The following is a 20,355-nucleotide window of genomic DNA, read 5'->3' as shown; positions in this document are numbered from 1 at the left end:
ATCCACATTTCTCTGTCCTCTCAGCAGAAACAGTTGGCTCTTTCTGAAAATGTTTCTGGCGAGACTAATATATTGTTGGCTCTATATGTTGTGCATGTTTGCTAACTATTGCCAACTGCATTGGGTTGAGATGCAAGGAATGTATATATCCACATGTAAAAGTAGCTTAGCCACATCAAGAAAAACTTAATGTTGTCCGAGCATATCAGGGACCTTTCGGAGCCGACAATATAACAGCTCATTTGACTGGGACCAAGCAATAACTCGCAATTTTAAAGAGGAGCTTATATAAAAGTTTGTTACATCATGTCTGTTGGCTGTCTGCAGTCCCATATGACATCATGCCCTCGCATATATGCGAACCATACATCCATGCGCATTAAACAAACTGCTGCCGTGTTGTGCCGAGCATGAATCACTGTGAGTTGACTCGTTGGGTGTGGAAGGGGAAGTTCTGTAACGTGGCCTGGTGAGTGTGACTCATTTGATTGTGTTTTGGCTCTCCCTCAGAGAACATGCAGCTTTGGAGGCTTTGACCTGTCCAACCGTTCCCTCCATGTGGTCAACGCAGGCAACGAGGCCAATGTAAGTGGTAACATCTTGTAAAACAGAAGAGCACGAGCTAAACTCTCCTGCTATGCTTAATCGCGCTGATTTCCCTTTTGTTTTTGGGATCTCTCTTGGTCCTTGTCATACCCTGTGCAATCTGTAACGTCTCATTCCCGTCTCCTCTCATCTGTCTTTCCGTCTTTTTCTGCTCTCGCTTTTCTATCTTGTGATCACAGAGTAAAGAGCAGGAGGCAATATACAGAGAAGTGGTCAAATCCCCCACTACGTCTCGGATTTCACTGGGCAAGAAAGTCAAGTCAGTGAAAGAGACGATGAGGAAGCGCATGTCGAAGAAGTACAGCAGCTCTCCTTCTGAGCAGGTTTGACATAAATATAACATGGATGCAGATGTGGATGCAGCTTTTGAATGCTTCATTTGTCCCTATCTTGGCCTTATTTTTCCTAGTATTTAAAATAAGGCTTTTAAAAAAGAGTCCTATCGTGTACACATCTAAAGGATGTTTGCAGAGTAAGCTGCATATTCTGTCCATCAGCTGTGGCTGGGTTGGGAGTATTTATGTTGGTTACAAGATAAACAGAGAGCACTACGTCACATTCACATTTGGATTTCTCTCTCTGCTGTTCCCCTCCTGGACTAAGTGTCTTGGGTGGGGTGTTTGCTTCAAGTTGAGCTCAGGGAGTGATGCAAACCTCCCCCAGGCCAGCACTTAGGAGATGGAGAGTTAAAGTATGCGAGTCTAAAAGGATCATCTCCTTTGCACTGACCTAATTTTTCTGGGCATCTACTCACTTTACCAGCGGCCTGTCCAGCTCCACAATTTGATGTCACCTCATAGGATGTGTCATTAACATGCAGTCGGCCATCTGCTTGCCATGGTGGTCAACGTGACCCAGATATCCTCACATGAGTCATAGAGATGCTGGTTGAGGAGGAGTGAAGAAAGATGAATTGCTATGTCACAGTTTGTCAGCTATTTGATAAACCACAGTGCCACCTAGTGGATTTATGAGACACGAACAGCAAATGTTGACCTGTCACTATATATAAATATATATAACACTGCTCCAAAGTTTACCTTCATTTCTCCGAAAGTTGATTCTGTTCATCTGGATGTAGCGTCTCCCACAAAACGCTACGTCCAGATGAACAGAATCAACTTTTGGAGATTTACTTACCTGGATGATTGAGCATACATCAAGACGTTTACCTTCATTTAGAAATCCGTTTGATTTTCAAAGACATTTTAATCAAACTCATAAAGCCTGATGTTTGACCTGCACTAAGGTAAAGGAAGAACATAATAAACTTTATCAAGTAACACAGTGTGACACTTGGGAGCATGGGAGTGATGCCAGCTGAAAATGGGTCTTCGTACACGTGCTCTTAAAAATCATAAATGACTAAAGCTAAGAACGAGCGGTTAATATTTACATCTTTCTAATCTGTTTTCTTTCAAAAAGAAACAGCACTAAACATTTGACCGACTGTCAATAAAAAGATGTCATGTTTTTATTGTTTTTAGACATTCAAAGCTTTGCTCAGAAGACCAATAATCAAAGGTTTTTCATCTAGTTGTTACTAATGTGTTCCTCATTTGCTATTCTCATTATGTTTAATGATTTGATTATGGTGTGAATAAATTAATGGGTTCATACTGTTTTTGTTTTTTTCCTCACGCACGCAAATGTTTAACCCCTAATCCTGCTAGCTGGTAAAAAAATTGATTAATGGCTTAAACAAAAAATGCTGACATCCCCTGTCATACCCTCACCTGCATTTTAACCAAGCTATGATTGTCTCCCTTACGTAATTTCCTCTTTTTTTTTTTTTTTGTTGTTATACGTCCACCTGCTGTTTATCACATGCTTTCGTCTCTTGAATGCAAAATCATTTGTGCCTTTCTCTTTCTTCGTTACACATCTGGATCTCTCCTTTCCATTTGTCTTTTAGTCCAGTCCAGATGCAGCCCCTGGTTCTCCACAATCCCCTCTGCCTGACACCGACTCTCTCGAGAAACCGAAGCTTAAGGCCGGAGGCTCTGTGGAAAGCCTGCGCAGTTCACTCAGCGGACAGAGTTCAATGAGTAAGACTTCTTTTAAAAGAACCTTTATTCAGACAAGGGTTTGACTGTGCAAACAGCTGCTTTCATATTTTTCCTACCAGATTCTGAATAAAAACTGTATTTAGGTTCTTTCAAATCAACAAATAATAAGGACAATTTATGCATTTGCATAGATTTAAACAAAACAAATAGTTGTTTTGAGGCAGCCACAACACTAGATGGTGCTTATAGCATTTGCTGCTGGCTCGTTCTTCTCTGCTTCAGTTATTATTTTTGTGGCATGATTATACCCAGATCTACCACCTGATCCTTGTGTTATGGCCTTGGAGTTTTCAATTTTTTTTTTATTTTAATCTCTTTAGCTATTTCATTTAATTACATTATTTGGAGTCTTCAACCTTGTGTTTTTTTGTGAAAAAAAAAAATACACTGCATCACTTCAAGCTGTGGCTGAAATGAAGACTTGGCCAAGTTTCAGTGAGCCACAGAGCAGACACACAGGCCAGCATATGGTAATGATTAGACAGGAAGTCTTAGCTCTCATATTCCCACACGTCGACATGATTTCAACACACTTCACTCAGAATCAGAGGGAATGTGCTGTTTTTCCCAATAGTTTGTTATACAAGTGATGAAAACCCAGTTTTAAAGTTTCAATCACTGTAAAAAAGTAAAGCTACCTGTTACCTATTGTCATGGTTATTGATGTAGAGTGTAATGGAAGGCCGGCACTTTTATTTCAAGAAGTTTAGTAATGGATTTATAGGCAACTATTTTGTAGCTTTTAGCTATTTTGCCTCTCTATGCTCAGGTGGTCAGACGGTGAGCACCACCGACTCATCAACCAGTAACAGAGAAAGCGTGAAGTCGGAGGACGGCGATGACGAGGAGCCTCCTTATAGAGGACCATTCTGTGGCCGTGCCAGAGTCCATACAGACTTCACTCCTAGCCCCTACGATACGGACTCCCTCAAACTGAAGGTATTATTGGACACTGACGGTAGTGTGCAAAAGTTTTGAGCCACCCTTCATATCTCTGTTTTTCTACTGTGGAGCCAGATTTTCTTTTCATTTTTTACAGTGGTCTTGAGCAATAGTTTTTTTCACTCCTTTTGAGTCCAGTGTTAGTCTAGTTATTGTTGGTTGTTTTACAACTTAACACTGACTTATGGATCACCTGAGTATAAAAATGCTCCTAACTCAAGGCATGAACCAGTCTAACAGCCTGTCACAATAACGCATAAGATGTTCCCATTTCTGTAGCGGACTCTCAGTAATAATAACAAAATAATATTTTTACCCAAACAAGCTGATTCTCAAAGCGTTATTATCTTGGCATAACCCGGCATGGTGTGCAGTGTTCCCCTAAAAAAAATTGGAGGAAATTCCTCAAGCGGAGGACACAAGAAATGGCAGAACTAAATAAAATATCTAGCGCAGATGAACAGTATCTGAAAGTTGTTTCTTTAAGAAATACGAAAGAATCCAGCAAAGATCTGGCACTGCACATCTGTAAGGTGCGATGATTTGCGACTGCATTTTAGCCGGCGGTGCTTGGCATCTTGTCTCAACTAATGGAATTATGCATGTGGAAAACTGCAGCCCTATTCTAACTTACCATCAGAAAAGCATCTGCTCTATTTTCAGCGTGAGAATGAGCACAAACAAAACACACAATGGATGGATGGCTCAAGACTTTTGCACAATACTGTATGCTGCCTTGTAACTCTGAAAGTTTTTCTACTATAATCTATTTACAGATGTAATAATAGGCTTTCAGCATATTCCTTGCCCTCACAGAGACATTGAATCCTCTATCAGCCAAAGCGGTTTGAAACCTCAGGGTCAAATTTAAAACGTCATGCTCAGCTAACTTATCTTTTCTCCAGCGTGGGGATGTGATTGACATCATCAGCAAGCCTCCAATGGGAACGTGGATGGGCCTGCTGAACAACAAAGTTGGCACCTTCAAGTTCATCTATGTGGATGTGCTGAGTGAAGAAGAGGAGAAGCCCAAAAGGCCAGTTCGGAGGAGGAGGAAGGGCCGGCCACCCAAACCCACTTCAGTGGAAGAGCTGCTGGATCGTATCGATCTCAAGGTACATTACCAGCCAGATTTTGCCATGTATTGAAAGTGAAGTGGCTTTAATGTAAAAAGCTACATTCGCTGGTTGCAATCAGTCGGCTGTCTTAACTGGATAATAAGCCCACCCATCAGGCACTTCGGTAAAAGCAAACAAATGCTTTGATGCAAATGAAAATATTGTGTTAGGCAAATATCTCAAGCACATTTGCAGACAAGCGGAGATAAATATAGTATGTCTAATTACAGGCTGCACAGCTTTGGATGTTTGATTTGCCACTGACGCATAAACATTAACACCCACACTGTGACAGCCACACCCCGACAAATAGTTCGCATCTTTCATCAAAACCTACACATCACTGTGAGCGTGATATCATTTCCTCCCACCCGGGCAGCCAGCAGGCCTCACTTCCCCAAATAGAGAAGTTTTGTGTGTTGTCTCTTTCATCCCATTCCAATTTGGTGGCCAAGCCGCAGATTAAAGATTAATGCTACTAAGCTGTGAATCTGGCTCTTATAAGTGCATCAGATTGCTCATGCCCTCCCAGATTTGTGCAGTGGGGAAAGGATGTTATACATCAGCGGTCCCCAACCCCCGGGCCTCGGACCGGTACCAGTCCGTGAGTCGTTTGGTACCGGGCCACGAGAGTTGAGGCTCAGGTGTGAAATGTATAGTCTTCAGGGTTTTTATCGGTTTTCAGCGTTATTTTGTTATCGTTTTTATCGTTTACTCGGTTTTCCTTGGTCTTTTCACGTGTGTTATGAATAAATTTTCTTCTTCTTTCGGTACTAGTTTTATTTTGTTGCATTTATCCGCGACACCTTAAAGGCCGGTCCATGAAAATATTGTCGGGCATAAACCGGTCCGTGGCGCAAAAAAGGCTGGGGACCACTGTTATACATGATATACAACCACAGTGCATTCATTTTTTCAGGTGGTTTAAGTGGCAAAGAAAACGTGAGAAATAACTTCAAGCTCAACATTTTTCTCGATCTCTCCTTTTAGCCTGCCATGTCATCTTGAGCCCAGTAGCTAGAAACCTAAAAAGTGAAAGTTGGTTAGTGAATAAGGAAAAAAGACAAAATAATCCATTATCTTCAGATCATTTTTGGCTACCTCAGTGGCAGACAGTTTTATACTAGAATGTAAATCAACTGTAGGGAATGCCTCAGTAATCTTTTATAGTTCCAGCCTTTCTCAGGTTTTCCTCCGTTGCAGTATCCATCCCAGCAGGATAAGCTATCTAAGCACTAAATATTCTAAAATTGAGCTGTCACAGGCCAAAGTAGTAGTATTACTTTGTGTTTTTGGAACTTCTAGGCCAACATTTGGTTACACTGGAAAATCAGATTTCAACAGGGCCTCTCTGTAACTGAAGTGTAAATCTCCTCACCCCTGTTGTTTTCCACCAGTGGACTCTGCCAAATAGTCTTCGGATGTGGAGTGTGTTTACATATTTCAGCTGGCACAAAAACACGAAAAAATTGGTGAATGAGAGGAGCCAACTGCCTGTGTTTGTGTTAGTTGGTGGTCCTTTGTTTAGTCCCGCATCATCCAGCAGAAACGGGACAGACCAACCTAGTTCTCTGCCCTGGACTCCAGCGCTGTAATTGATGGTCTTGCTCATGACACACGGTCTCAATATTTTTCCAACAAAAACGTGTGGGTCGCACAGGCGTGGAACCGAGCGATATTCAAAGTGGAAGCGGTCGCTGTGTTGCTGTCAGTGGACTTTGCGCTCACACGGGGTGTATCCCAAAATAAAATCAAAAAAACTTTCATTGTGTCACTTCAGATAACACAGTGGTTTGAGTGACTTGCTTTAGTGTGTGTTTGTGTTGGTGGGTAATACATTGACATCTGTGGTTGAGAAGTATTTTGATGAAACTCTTTGAACCTTCACTTGTTCCCACATGTGTTGGTTTCCTTTTCAAAATCTTGCTTGCCATTTTGGTCACAGCCAGCTGTGGCCATGTTCTCCAAGATGGTGATGCTAGCTCGCTAATACTACTGCTACAACTGTTTGGGGTTGTTTTTTTTTGGTTTCATATATCTGTCACCATTGCAAATGTTGCGCTACATTAAAATGTGTCAACAGATTAGCAGCCATAACAGAATTAGCTGTGGCGTAATGTGATTACATGGCACCAAAAATATCAAAATAGCAATTCAGATGTTGCCCCGCAGTTTAAAAATGGAGACAGGAAATTATGAGCAGATGAAAAGTATCTGTTGTACAGAAGTTCTTCTTTTTTTGTTTTTGTTTTTTTAACCTGGTGAATTTTATGCTTCTGCTCCTGGTCGTGTGACTCGGATCAGTGTATTTTTCTTTAGTCTGCTGCATTTATTTTATTTGGTCTTTAAACCGCCTCGAGCTTAGCTTGTTGCTTTCTCTTGAATAGGATTACATGCCCACTTTCTTGTTCAATGGCTACGAGGACCTGGACACGTTCAAGTTGCTGGAAGAAGAGGACTTGGATGAACTGAACATCAGCGATCCTCAGCACAGAGCTGTACTGCTCACTGCAGTGGAGCTGCTGCAGGAGTATGACAGTAAGTAGACCGTTTAGACTGTTTCCATGAGTTTATGTTTTAAATTGTGGTTTTTTATACAATGACATCTTCATGTAACCTCAAAATATTGTTGTGTGCCAGAGTTTTTAGGATAACAGTGAAGGAAACCTGACAAACTGAAATATAAATTTAGATTCATGCAGCAGCAGATTACAGGAGCCAAACAGGGAAAGGGAAATCTGAAGGAAGTGACTGAAAAGTGGTCCCTCGTTTATCGCGGGAGTTACGTTCTAAAAATATCCCGCGATAGGTGAAATAGATGTTTTAAGGCTGTAAAACCCCTCACTACACACTTTATACAGTTTTCTCAGACAGACGTGAACATTTTCACATTTTTCTCTCTTGCTTAAACACTCTGAAAGTTCAAACCTTCGTAGAAAAATAAGTCCAGTATTATAGAATGAAACCAAAACATTTCGTCGACATTGTTGTGTTTGTTGGGGAGAAAACTTACATACAACATACGCTACATCACTTCAGAGTCACACTGCTAGCGATCGAAGACTTATGTAAAGTTGACAAGCTGAACGCATTCTGTACTGTACAGGAGACACGGCACGAGATTGACAATGGTCTACAGCCAATCAGGACACAGAACACAATGCGCTGTTAAAAAAAAAAAGGGGGGGGCATTCAAAATCAAAACAGTGAAAGGTGAACCGCGTTATAGCGAGGGACCACTGTATGTATTATGAGGAAATAATACTTTAAAGTACAAGGAAATCATTTGCCTTTCTGTGACTTTCTGTGAGCAGGTAGCAGCGATCCAGAGCGCAGTGGAATGTCAGGTTCCCAGGAAAAGCTGCTGCTGGAGGGTCGGAGCATAGTGGGAGACTCCCCACGGGATTCTGGGTGCTACGAGAGCAATGAGAACCTGGAGAATGGTAACGCTTGCTTTACTTAGTTTATGCCACCATTACCCAAAGCCCACTGGGTATTAGGCTAACTAAGGCCTATTCTTGTTCTATCCTAGTCCTAGTACCACAGTGACTCCTTTGCCCATTTCCTGTCTGGACCTTCACCTCTCTCCATCACTTGTATTGCACTGCATCTTAACACCCTGACCATGTCACTCCTTTGAATTAGCATCTTCCTAAAAGCTCATCTTTCCATCTGCCTTACCTTCCCCCAATCTTTACAAAGCCCTTATTCACTTCAGACACTTTTACTGTGCTTGCACTCTACTTTCTTCACCACTCTTTTCATCTTATAGGCATTCTTTATCATCAGTGCCAAAGTCCAGTTGTAACTGAGAAGGAGCCAAGCCCCAGACCGCTAAGCCTAGTCCACCCCACAATACTGGGAACACAGAGGGGGACGCGCTCCCCAATGCACAAAACCGTTCTGAAGAGAACAAAATCACTGCCCACTCATGGACTCTGCTTCCCAACTGTCTCACCTGTGGGCGCAAGGCCTGTAGGTGGATACGAGGAAGACGATTGTGAGCTCAGAGAATATTTCTGTTGAGTGTTTCTAATCCAGATATAAACTTGCAGAGTAGTTTGCCAGTGCACGCTTGAGCTTTCTTGCAGTGCTGATTCTCTCAGCCGATTGAAATTTAGACAAATTTAACGGTCAGATGTCAGATCACAGCTGGCAGCTCACCTTATCATCACCTTATCATTGTTTTATTTGTTCTGTTTATACCGACCATATTGCACAGTCATATACAGTATGTGCCTAAAATGATGCGGATGAAAACATTTTCAAACTAAAGTGCAGTTTTGTTGTTTTTCTTAGAGGTTTGGGGTCTTATTTTTCCAATCGATTGTGTACTTGTTGAGACTGGTCCCTGCAAAAGACTGTATTCTTCCTCCACACGTAGGATCATTTTAACAGCTCAAACACTCACCGATTACTGCTTTTTTTCTGTATCTGTATGGCCCCAGTGTAACTACTGGTTTCCCTTTTATGTACATATATGTTGTTAAGGCTGAAGAGCAAAGCAAAGCTTAAATTTCTACTCTTGCAGTCTGCAAGAGTAGAGATTTAAGCTGTGGAATAAAACCACTTCTCTGATTAAAAAAGGACTCTGGTGCTGCTTGTTTGATTTCTGTTTCGCCTTTTTTGTCTGTTTTTTCCTTTCATGCCTCTAAACGCTGTTCACAAACTAGCTCCTTAACAATTAGTAAACACTCTGCATTTCTTCTTGTACTTTCAGGGCTCCACAGCTGTTCTCTCTGTACAAATCAGTAAGGAAAAAAGTAGTCATTTTGTATTATTAGTATTGTGTAATCTAATGCAATTATTATTATTAATTTAAGACTTAGACCTGATACTAGATTTTCACATTTTCTCATGCAACATGCAATACTGTGCTAAAGTTTTGAGCCACACGCTTGTTTTTTGTTTTAAATATTTTGCCAGGAAATGGATGCTGTGATTTATAGAAATATGTGCAAACATATGTGGAAATACAGTTTTTGCCTTATATAATTCTAAAAAGCTTTAAAGTGAATTTGATATGGCTGCTTTTATTCTTGAACACAGCCTGAACTCTCTTAGACAAGCTGTTCCTGTCATTATTATCAGTCTTCAATAGTTCTCCAGCCTTCTTGAAGGACATTAAAAGCTCTTCTTTGGATGTTCGCTGCCTTTTGTTCCAGTCTTGTTAAGATGATCCCATTACTGCTTCAGTAATGTTAAGGTCTTGGCTCTGGGGATGCCAATCCATGATTGATAGCGTTTCATTGGGTGTGTTTGCAATCACTGAAATGCTGAAAAATGAAGCTGTTGCCTAAATCTGACAGTACTATTAACCATTCATAGTTCCATCATTTTTGACAAGATCCCCGATGCATCTCTTAGTTCCTGTGTCAGGTCTTTGCTGGACATCTTAAGGACATGAGTTTCAGATGCTATTCATCTGCTGTACATATTCTTTTGGGCCTACCACTTGTGTCCTCCACTTGTCCAGTTTCCTTATTTTTAAGGACACACTGCATTCAATGCTGAGATAAGTTTGATTTCCTGCCTATCAAACTTTTATCTTTGACATTTTTTTGAAGTTCCTGTTGAATCTGCAAAACATTTACACAGGCCCATTTAAAATTGGTTCTTTCTCAGTTGTCAGTTATGTGTAGACACAACACTAGTTCATGCTTTGAGTCGGGTGCCTTTTTGTGCTCGGCTGACTCACTAAACTCAAAAAATCTGAACCTGGTTTTGAACCGGTATTGAAAAAGCAGTCAATGTCCAAAGAAAAAATATGCCCCAAAATCTGGAAAGCTATTGCTCAAGACAATTTTTAAAAGTTATAAGAATGTCTGGCTCCTTCAGGACAAAATATAAAAATAAAAGTGGCGGCTCAAGACTTTTGCAAAGTACCTTAATTAAAACAATTAAGTATGAATCTGGTAAATTTTGAGAAAAATGTGAATGAATACTTTTTAGGAGTAAATAATAGTATCCGGCATGTTATCTGGTATTTTATGACTTTTTATATCAATATAAACTTGGTAGTAGTTACTATTAGAGGGAATGGGAAAGGCTTCTATTGCTTTTAAAGGATGTTTCCAACGTAAAGAATAGATTCATTAATATGCTATTGTATATTAATGAGTATTTCTGAATATTTATTAATCTAGAGTATTGGCAAAGGGCAGCATGAATTTTTGTAATGGGGAATTTTGGGGAAAACGTCACTGTAGAGCCCTGAATGTCTGCTCTTCTTTAACATTCTGATTCCTCTGTATAGATGCAGCAGATCTTCCTCCAATCATTAAATAACTCGGTTATTAAAAAACTCCTTTAATGCATTAATTAATGCTGGCTAAAAATATTATTTATAATATATAATTTGTGTGTGTATGTGTATCATGAGTCAGGGCCCTTGCACTCAGAACTTTTTTAACTGTATTTTTTTTTATTAAACAAAACTTTTTGGGGGCATCAATGCAGTCCATTAAGGTATTTTCCCCAAAAAAGGACTGAATGCCCAAACACATTTTCAGCTTATATTTCATTTATAATCTGAAAGATGCTAAATTAGTCACAGAACAGAGTTCAGCCATTTACCTGTTTCCCACCTGTGTGCCGCTGTCACAGCAAAGTATAGTATCCTGACTAAAGAAGTGATTAAATGTAGAGATTGTAATTAAGAGTGATGCAACGGTATATGCATAATTATGCAATTATGTATTTAAAAGTATAGCTTACCATCCTTTTTAACCTTCGTAGTCAGTTAACAAACGTTTCTGATACACACGAGAACTGTTGAAGCATTTCTTGGGATTTCATCTATTGAACTCCTTCCTGTCATTCCACTGTTTTAAATCTTTGAGTTGCACTATATGGCTCTCATCCATTTCATTCATCCATTTTGCTCTGTAAACCAAAGGATATATGGTAAGTTACTTCATACTTTTGTTCCAAGGCTTTTGAAGTTCCCCGTTCAGGCAGCTTTCTTTGGGGTTATTTCTATAGTGCCAACAAAAGTTCATGAATCAGAACACTTATCTGAACATCTTTAGAAGCCCTGTCTGCTTTTGACTGGCTAATGTTGTAAGGATATGATGTTTATATCAGTTTTATTTATTTATTTCGTTTTACTCTGGAACATATTCAGACCCACAGGAAAGTGAGTATTGGTGTTAATTCATTTTTTTCCTCTAATAAATTTTTCTTCATTTTTGCAGTAAGTCATCACAGAGGACAGCAAATGTCAGTGGTGCAATAAATGGACAAATTGGAGTCCTGCAGTGTGCAAGCTGCTGAATTTTTACAGACATAAAAATGTAAAACAGTTGGGAGGAAAGGCAGCCAAGACAGTAAAGAACACTCGTGCTGAGTCATGCACGGTATTTACATGAATAGAGTATTTATATTAGTCTTTCCATGTGAGTGAGAAACTTATTCACTGTAAAGAGGGAGAAACCTTGGAAACTATCTAGAGTTCAAAGCTAAGAGAGAATTTTTTTTATTTTCCAGGTAAAAGCAGGAAAGCAACCAGTCATTTTTCAGCAGGACACCAGTCTCCAGATTACCCAACACTGCCCATGACTCTTTCTACAGAGGCTCTTCAGCAGAATAGCAAAAATCAGCGCACAAAGTTTCCAAAAAGTTTCTTCATCAAGCCCTCCCTTAAGGGCTTCAACCTGCTCGGGCTGCGAAAAGCCCAAAGACGGTCTCCAATCCCAGCCAGCCGCAGCTGCGAGGACCTTGATGGTCCCCCGCAGCCCACCGGACCCTGGAAGCGCTCCCACTCTCTGGGAGATCTGCAGAACTTTGAGCAGAAGAACGATCTCAGTGTGGAACTTAAGCTTAGTAAGGAAATACCCAAATCAGGCAAAACTAGCCCCATCAAGCCCTGTAGAGATGCCGTTTCTCCAGCTCAAAATGGGACTGCAACGGTTAGTCCTAAAGGAAGGGCTGATAGGCCGCCAGTACCCTCACAGCTTCGCCTACGCTCTTCTTGTCCAACATCAATGTCCTCCAACCCTCCAGAGCCCCTTTCCAGCCCCACTCCAAGTCCTCCTGATTCTAGTGCTAGTGGGGAGAGGGTGATGCGGACTCACCCCAAAAAGCCTCCCATCCCTCCCCCTGTACCTGCAAAGAAATCTAGAGAGAGACTAGCCAATGGCCTTCGTCACCCCCCTCTCTCCCTTCCCTCCTCGCCATCCCCTACCGCCTCGCCTACCCACTCCCTCAATCGCTCTCAGCCCAGCAGCCCTATAATCCGCAGCCCTGGCCTGAGTGCCCCTGCTCTGCCTCCCAAGACCCCAAGTACTCCAGCCAGTCCATGTGCCACCTCATCAGCCTCATCCATGGGCGAGGAATCCGGCACTCCACCAGCGGTGCAGCCTCCCTGGCTCTTGGATCTTGGAGGCAAGATGGCTGTTACGAGGAAACTTTCCCATGCCAAGATAGGTCCTGATCTTTTTACCCTCCTGGAGCAACGGCTGCAGAGTGAGGGCATTGATCTTACCGAGGAGCCCTACTCTGACAAGGTTAGTTAAGCATAATCTAAAACATGAAAAATTACCTCATATTTTACATTACAAATGACATTTTACTTTCACTGGTGATAGATGAATTTATAACCAGTTCAGATACCATTAAAATGAAGGGTGACAGTTTAACATTGAATCATTAAAAAGCTTAAAACTGGTTTCTTTCAGTAACTGTTTTTATGCTGAAAAATAGATGTACACACACAGATAGGATATTTGGTTTATTTAAAAGAATCACATCCTTTTCAGTGCTCAAGAATAATATTTGATTTATAAAAACCCAAACCACCTCCAGGCCATACTTTTCTGGCGTCAGGGTCTTTTGGTTCAGCATTGTAACATGCCTAACTTAACTCAGTCATAATTTTACTGAAGCTCTGATCCAAATAATTTTGTGTTTAGGGCAAAAACACGAGCAGCTTGCTTTTGGAACTTGGTTTAAAAATAGACACTAATAGAGTCTAGAGTCTGTGTGTTTCTCATTGTGTGCGCATGCCGTTTTATATCTAAAGGCATTTATTTGTGAGTGAGGGTGTGGGTGGGTGAGGGTGTGTGTGTGTGTGCGTGCGCAATAATAAATATGCTGGAGCTGAGAAGGAAAGACTGTGGCTTGAGTCTCACTATGATGCGGTTCAGACTGTTAAGTTTATGGGCTGAATCTTACTGAAGGCAGACGGGGTTATAAAACCTCCTGGCTCTTGCCAGACCCCAGGCTGGGCCCCTTGAACATGTTGGAGCCCCCAGCACTGGCAAGAAAACAACACATATGCAAACGGAGGCATCAAGTGATGAGGTGAGAAGTGGGGCCCTCGACCACAGCAGAGCTCTGCTGGATTCCTGTTAGTCATAAGTGGACTGGCAGAGACATGAGAGGCGCATTGTTGTCTTACTAGCAACGTGTGCCAGTGCGCCTTGAGGCTTCACTCTGGCTGTCAGAAGTCAGTTAGGTAACTTAATGAATGATTTAGATTATGAGTGAATCAGTATCTACAGATTTCAGTGAAGGAGGGCGTTAGGGCATGGCTAGTAGAGATTGTAGGGGGGGGAAAAAGAAGATGAAAGTCTTTTGCGATTTGATGGAGCAGCATAGCAAAGTAGAGTTTTGAATGAAGGTAGGAAATAGGACAGGACCCAGAGGTTCATATGTTCCTGGTGATGGAGCAGATGGACACTTTTGGATGACACTGATGTTGGAAATGGGGAGGAGGCGATTTGCATGAATATCTGTCTAAAAGGTCAAATGAAAGAATAGACGTTTCAAAGAACTGGAACGCATTTGCTTATTGATTTTAGAAGGTGTTTAATGATACTAGCTTTAAGTGGTTTCAAAGTGTTGTTCTCTCCTTCTAGCCATATTCAATGTCTTTCTCACAACTTCCCTCCTTCAGCACGGCCGATGCGGCATCCCCCACCCGCTGGTACAGCGTTACTCTGAGGATCTGGAGCAGCCAGTCAAAGACGTGGCGTCTACCATAGACCAGCTCAGAGTCAAAGAGCTCCGTAAACAACACCGCATGGCTGTAAGGGAACAATAATTATCCTGAGTGTTTCGATAGAGTCCACTTTTGGGCAATTTTGTGCATTTTAGTGTGAGATAAATGTTGTGAGGCTTTTCTGAAATGTAACAATGAAGCCTGGAAAATTGGCCAGTTCGAAGGACCAAAAGCCATTGTTGGGGTGAAGTGCAAATTACGGTTGTTTGGCTATCTAATGGTCCAGCTAAATGTGGAAATAATAAAGGGAATGGCTATGTAATTACTGTTATGAAACAACAGTAAAAGCACTAAAGATGTTAATAGAGCCTCATGAGTTGTTCAGAAACAGAGCTTTCGGGCCAAAGTTGCCTACAAAATTAACAAAACCTTGACTACATATACATTATGCACCATCATCCTGTGAAACTAATGATTTTTAAACCACTGTGTCACTCAGATCCCCTCTGGAGGTTTGACGGAGATGTGCCGAAAGCCTCCCACCTTAGGAAACATCAGCACAGTCTCCGATTGGCTCATCTCCATCGGCCTACCCATGTACTCCACAACTCTGGCAACAGCAGGGATCGACACGCTGAGCCGCGTGGCCTTGTTAACCGAGAGCAGTGCGTGGGAAGCTGGGGTGCGGGACGAACGTCACGTCCGCCGCCTGATCTGTGAGGCGCGATCGGTCCACGCACACAGAGAGGTTCAGTCGTAATCATGCTGGTGGAGTCGAAGTCGTATCAACTCACTGATCCGCACCATCTCGTGGTCAGTAGGTGGCCTTGAGTAAATTGGCCCCCACGGCACTACAGCGTTTCTTCTCGCACATGTTAAAGACATATCCTGCTCTCTGATTTTTTTTCCCTCTCTCTTTTATCACGCTGTCTTTTTTCCAAATGTTTACGACATCGAGGATTTCCTCCAAACAGCCAAGACAAGATATCAGATGCCTTTAAAAGAAAATAAAAAAGACAAAAAAGACTGTAGACTCACTGTGTGGGATGACTTCCATTCTGAAGACGCCTCCCAAAGTCTTAAAATAAAGACTTGGATCTGCCTTTAAGGAAGATAGCACACAGTTTTTTTTTTTTTAAGGATGGATTTTTTTTTTTTTAAAGAAAACCAAGAAAGACTATTTTCTGCATATTTCATAAGTGCTTCATTTTCATCTGTCGTGTGGCAGAGGCAACTTAATCTGAGGGTCATTTAAGGAAGTAGCTCAGCCAAAGCAACATAATTCGATGTTTGCTTCCCACTAATAGTTTCACGATGACGCGACACATTTAATATCTGGACTGTTAATCGACTAAATACACACACCAAACAATGGCTTCGAGGTGGCTTATTTTGTGTCATGCTTATATATTGTAGCATAGTGCACATCTTAATTTCAAAATGACTCGTGTTAAAATTTGTGTTTTGCATTTTGATCGTTGCGGGCTTACTTCGAGCCCACCCTGTCATTTTATAGTTCTGTATTTTATACTTTACCCTTTCACAACAATATCCAGGATGGGCACTTTGCTCGTATATAACGTCTTAAAGAAAGCTCTGTTTTGCTGTAGAATTTACAATCACCTCTCGCTGAAATAATACATTCCCTGGTGTGTCAATGGACCTTTTAAGTTGCCTTACCATTATGATTGAGGAGCTACAAAGACTGAGACTGAACTGTGGCATATATCCTATACTATACATATTATACATGCATTCTCAACTAGATCATTTCACTGATATACATGGATGTGGAGCCCAGAACATGTTTCTAAGTGATTGAAGTGTTCATTCCAGTGAAGCCAGGCTAATACCACAACACCACAGGCTTGCCACAGGCATGGCCATTGCATGCTGAACATCTCTGGACCATATTAAAACACACTGACTGTACGTGTTGCAGAGGGGTTATGGAACCGGGAAGCACGAAGACACAGCTGACGTCTGGGCTGTCAGGTCCCGAATTTACTGGACTGTCGACAATGGCTGCAGCGTTGAGGAATTTAAATCATAGCAGAACAATAAGCTGTGTGGGATGTATTTTCTTTTCTTCAAATCAATGCTAGTATGAGTTGTCAAACAGTTAAAAGGAATGGTCGATGCAAGCTGTCACATCAGGTGAAAAGCTGACCTCCGTGTTCAGAAAAACAAGTTTTAAAATTCAGGGAAATGCTGAGCGAGGTCGGCCTGAGGGGGGGAGGAGTGAATCTTGGGATCAAAACATAACTGAAACTATCCAGAATCTCATTAGTCTTTCGTTTGCACACGCTAAATGAAACTGAACAAATAAATATTATTTCTCTCCCTCCCTCTTTGTTTCTAACAGTTATAACTTTTGTAGCCAGAATCAAGCTGATGGTTTACTTCATTTCATTAATCGAAATTCTGAACAACAGTTACTCCAAAATTTAGAGGCTATGTTTTGCAGTGGGCACTTGGCAGGCAGATGGATCGATGGATACACGATGCCTTTTTTCCCTCTCAATCAAAGTGGTGCTCTGGGCTAAGTGAGGAGAGGGGGTCGTTAGTAGAAGACCCATAAAGTGTTTTGTAAAGATTGAAAATACTGACACTGTAAATGCACTTTAGATGGTAAATCTAACTGTTTTATAGGCAAAAATTGGCTACATTTTGTTCACAGGTCCATTAATGGACACCTTTGTCAGGTAATGTAAAGAGTTTCAAAGGGGTTATGCTGGTATTTTAATGTAGTATTGAGTTCCCAATGCCAAGTTTAATTCAACTGAGTTCCAGTTACTCACTTCCAGTTTGTTTTGCAACCTAAATTCTTAATTACATATATGAAATGCTTAGCAGAAGTTGCACATTCTGTATATGTAATTGATATTTAAATAACTTATTTTTTGCTTTTTTTTCATGTCATCTTGTAATTAGCTGTATTATATGAATAGCAATACCTTCCTGCGTAATGCATATTGCTTTAGCCAGTAAGGAGCGACAGTATGTATTGTAAAATATGTGTACAAATAATTTTATTTGGTTTTCATCTACCTAATGATTGTCCATACAGATTTGCCTGTGTATTGAAACAACAAAAGCAATGTCCATAACTATTTGTCATTCTGAAATATAATAAACTGTTTCTTGCAATGACTGTGGCCTGCTGATTGCAACTATACAGCTGTACCCACAAAGGCAAAGTAGTGGAAAGCTATGTGTAAGCTATACGCTGGCTTTGGGCCTGTGTGCTGGACTGTTGAGATCTGTTTTAAATATATATTAAAACAATAACCTAAAAAAACCAAAGACCCAAGACTTGCACTGTACAGAGCACATTTTGTTTTTAGAGAACTTGCTTGTGCCACAGAAAACTAATAAAGAGGCAAGAGATGATCTGTTATCATGTTTGGAATTGGCAGATCTGAATAACCTCATGTAGATACTATAATGCCAAAGGCTCAGATGGCAGAACTCTGTAAAGACAAGGAGCTTAGAAACAGTGTCTTTTGTCTGGCTCATAATGCCTCATTTCAAAAACTATACACACATCAGCTCATGACAACAAGATCCAAAGCAAATTTGTTCTGCATGCTGTCTGTCTAGCCTTTGTTGCAGTGCAGTGAAAGCACACTGAGATTCTCCAGTCTTATTCATGTTGAGGGGTCACAAATGGATACAGAGCAAAGTGTAAACCCCGGTTTGGTTATGTGTCGTCCCCCCCCCCCCCCCCCCCCCCCCCCCCCCCCTCAGATGACTGCATGTGTCATTTGGGAGACAATTTTACTTGCATGGCTTTTATCTCGGCTCATATCTAGCTTTCTTCGTAGTGAAAACGCAGCTAAACAAGCATTTCTTTCAAGATGGATAAGATCAAAAATATGTGATGGCTGCAAAAGAAACCCTCAAATTAAGCAGCAACAGTTCAACAGTCTCTTATAGTCCTTTATCCCTACCCGACTCAATGTCAGAAAGAACCACTGCTCATTGAAACTGACATATTTCAGGGGGAAAGGTTTACAGTGAACCTTGTCAGCTTTAGCTGATTTGCCATTATTCTGAATCACTTCTCTTTCCTAGCTTTTGAATGGATGCTGTATAACTTCATCTTGCCACAGCCAATAATGAAAGCTCCCTAAGATCCTGAGGGATTCTTGATAGAACAATCCACCATACATGATACATCATTGGCCATTTTATTAGGTACACATCTAACCATGCACTTATGCATCAGCATATCAATGTATTTAGGTGTGCAGTATTCAGAAATTGCTGCTTTACTGGGATTTCTTCACATAACCATCAATAGGTCCTAATAAGAGAAAATATTCAGTGAGCAGAGTTCTCTGGGTAACAATGTCTTGTTTAGGTCAGAGGAGGATAGCCAGACTGCTTTGGGCTGATAACTAGAAACTGTTAAAGTGCAGAAGAGCATCTCTGAACAGACAACATGTGTAAGACCAACTGAGTGTCATTTCTGTCAGCTACGATCAAGAAATCCAGGCCACAATTCACACAAGTTCACCAAAAATTGGCTGATCTGATGATTCTTGATTTAAAGTAAACATAAAAGCATGGCTCCGTCATGCCTTGTATCAACAGCTCAGGCTGCTGCTGCTGGTGTAATGGTGTAGGGTAGGGGAACTCCAGGCCTCAAGGGCCGGTGTCCTGCAGGTTTTAGATGTGTCCTTGATCCAACACAGCTGGATTAAATGGCTAAATTACCTCCTCAACATGTCTTGAAGTTCTTCAGAGGCCTGGTAATAAACTAATGATTTGATTCAGGTGTGTTGACCCAGGATGATATCTAAAACCTGTAGGACACCAGCCCCTTGAGGCCTGGAGTTCCCCACCCCTGGTGTAGGGAATACTTCCTTGGCACTCTTTGAGCCTTTTGGTACTATTTTAGCATTCTTTAAAAGCCACAGTCGACATAAGTATCATTACTCACCACAGCGTACCCATCTTCTGATGGCTGCTTCCAGCATGGTAACATGCTATTACACGAAGCTCAAATCATCTTAAACTGGTTTCTTGAACATGAGAATGAGTTCACTTCACTCTAATGGCCTCCACAGTCATGAGATCTAAATCCAGTAGATCACCTTTGGAATGTGGTGGATTGGAGGATTCACATGATGGATGTGTAGCTGGCATATCTGCAACTGTGCTATTCTAGGAGCTTGGAAAGAAAGCAACTCGTCTTCTTTAAGTTTTTTGAAAGTTCAAGAAACTTCAAAAGGTCCAGTCGCTTTCTTTCCAAGCTCCTTAGACTACCACGACCTGGATGACTGAGAACTGACATGAAGAAATCAGATGTGTGATTTCCTCATGTCAGTATAGACCAAAATCTCTGAGGTGTGTTTCGAACTTTGGAGGTGCAAGGGGTGCAAGTCAGTATTAGCAAGGTTTACATAATAAAGTGGCCAACAAGTGTGACTGGATCATTGTGGACTTCATCAAAAGCAGGAACCGCTAGCAAATTTAGTCCCACGAGACTGAGAGGTGTCCTCATTATCCCAAGATTCTACAAAACACAGTGATACATTGAAGAAAATGCAATACTTTAATCCAGTGGTTCCCTAACTTTTTTTGCTGGGCCCCCCTTTGTTTTACAAGAAAAATATTCGCCCCCCCTTCCCCCCCTCGGACACACGCACAAACACATCCTCCAACCACA

At 41.3% G+C, this 20,355-nt stretch overlaps 1 protein-coding gene across 7 annotated transcripts in view; it reads left to right on the top strand.

The window, feature by feature from the left end:
* sash1a (SAM and SH3 domain containing 1a) overlaps positions 1-15,834 on the top strand; it is a 163,211-nt gene extending 147,377 nt beyond the window's left edge. For all 7 annotated transcript variants that reach the window (XM_085132872.1, XM_085132873.1, XM_085132875.1 and 4 more), the window contains 10 exons: positions 511-585; positions 786-929; positions 2,522-2,654; positions 3,445-3,614; positions 4,523-4,732; positions 7,123-7,273; positions 8,050-8,178; positions 12,224-13,242; positions 14,634-14,765; positions 15,178-15,834. In XM_085132872.1, coding sequence (XP_084988998.1) covers positions 511-585; positions 786-929; positions 2,522-2,654; positions 3,445-3,614; positions 4,523-4,732; positions 7,123-7,273; positions 8,050-8,178; positions 12,224-13,242; positions 14,634-14,765; positions 15,178-15,438 — 2,424 coding nt within the window. In that variant the 3' untranslated portion in view covers positions 15,439-15,834. The remainder of the gene's footprint in view (positions 1-510; positions 586-785; positions 930-2,521; positions 2,655-3,444; positions 3,615-4,522; positions 4,733-7,122; positions 7,274-8,049; positions 8,179-12,223; positions 13,243-14,633; positions 14,766-15,177) is intronic.
* Positions 15,835-20,355: the final 4,521 nt, after the last annotated feature.

The sequence above is a fragment of the Neolamprologus multifasciatus genome, chromosome 15, assembly GCF_963576455.1.
Source record: "Neolamprologus multifasciatus chromosome 15, fNeoMul1.2, whole genome shotgun sequence".
NCBI classification, from domain to species: Eukaryota; Metazoa; Chordata; class Actinopteri; order Cichliformes; family Cichlidae; genus Neolamprologus; species Neolamprologus multifasciatus.
The sequence above is the reverse complement of the archived record's forward strand: the minus strand, read 5'-3'. Positions and strand labels throughout refer to the sequence as shown.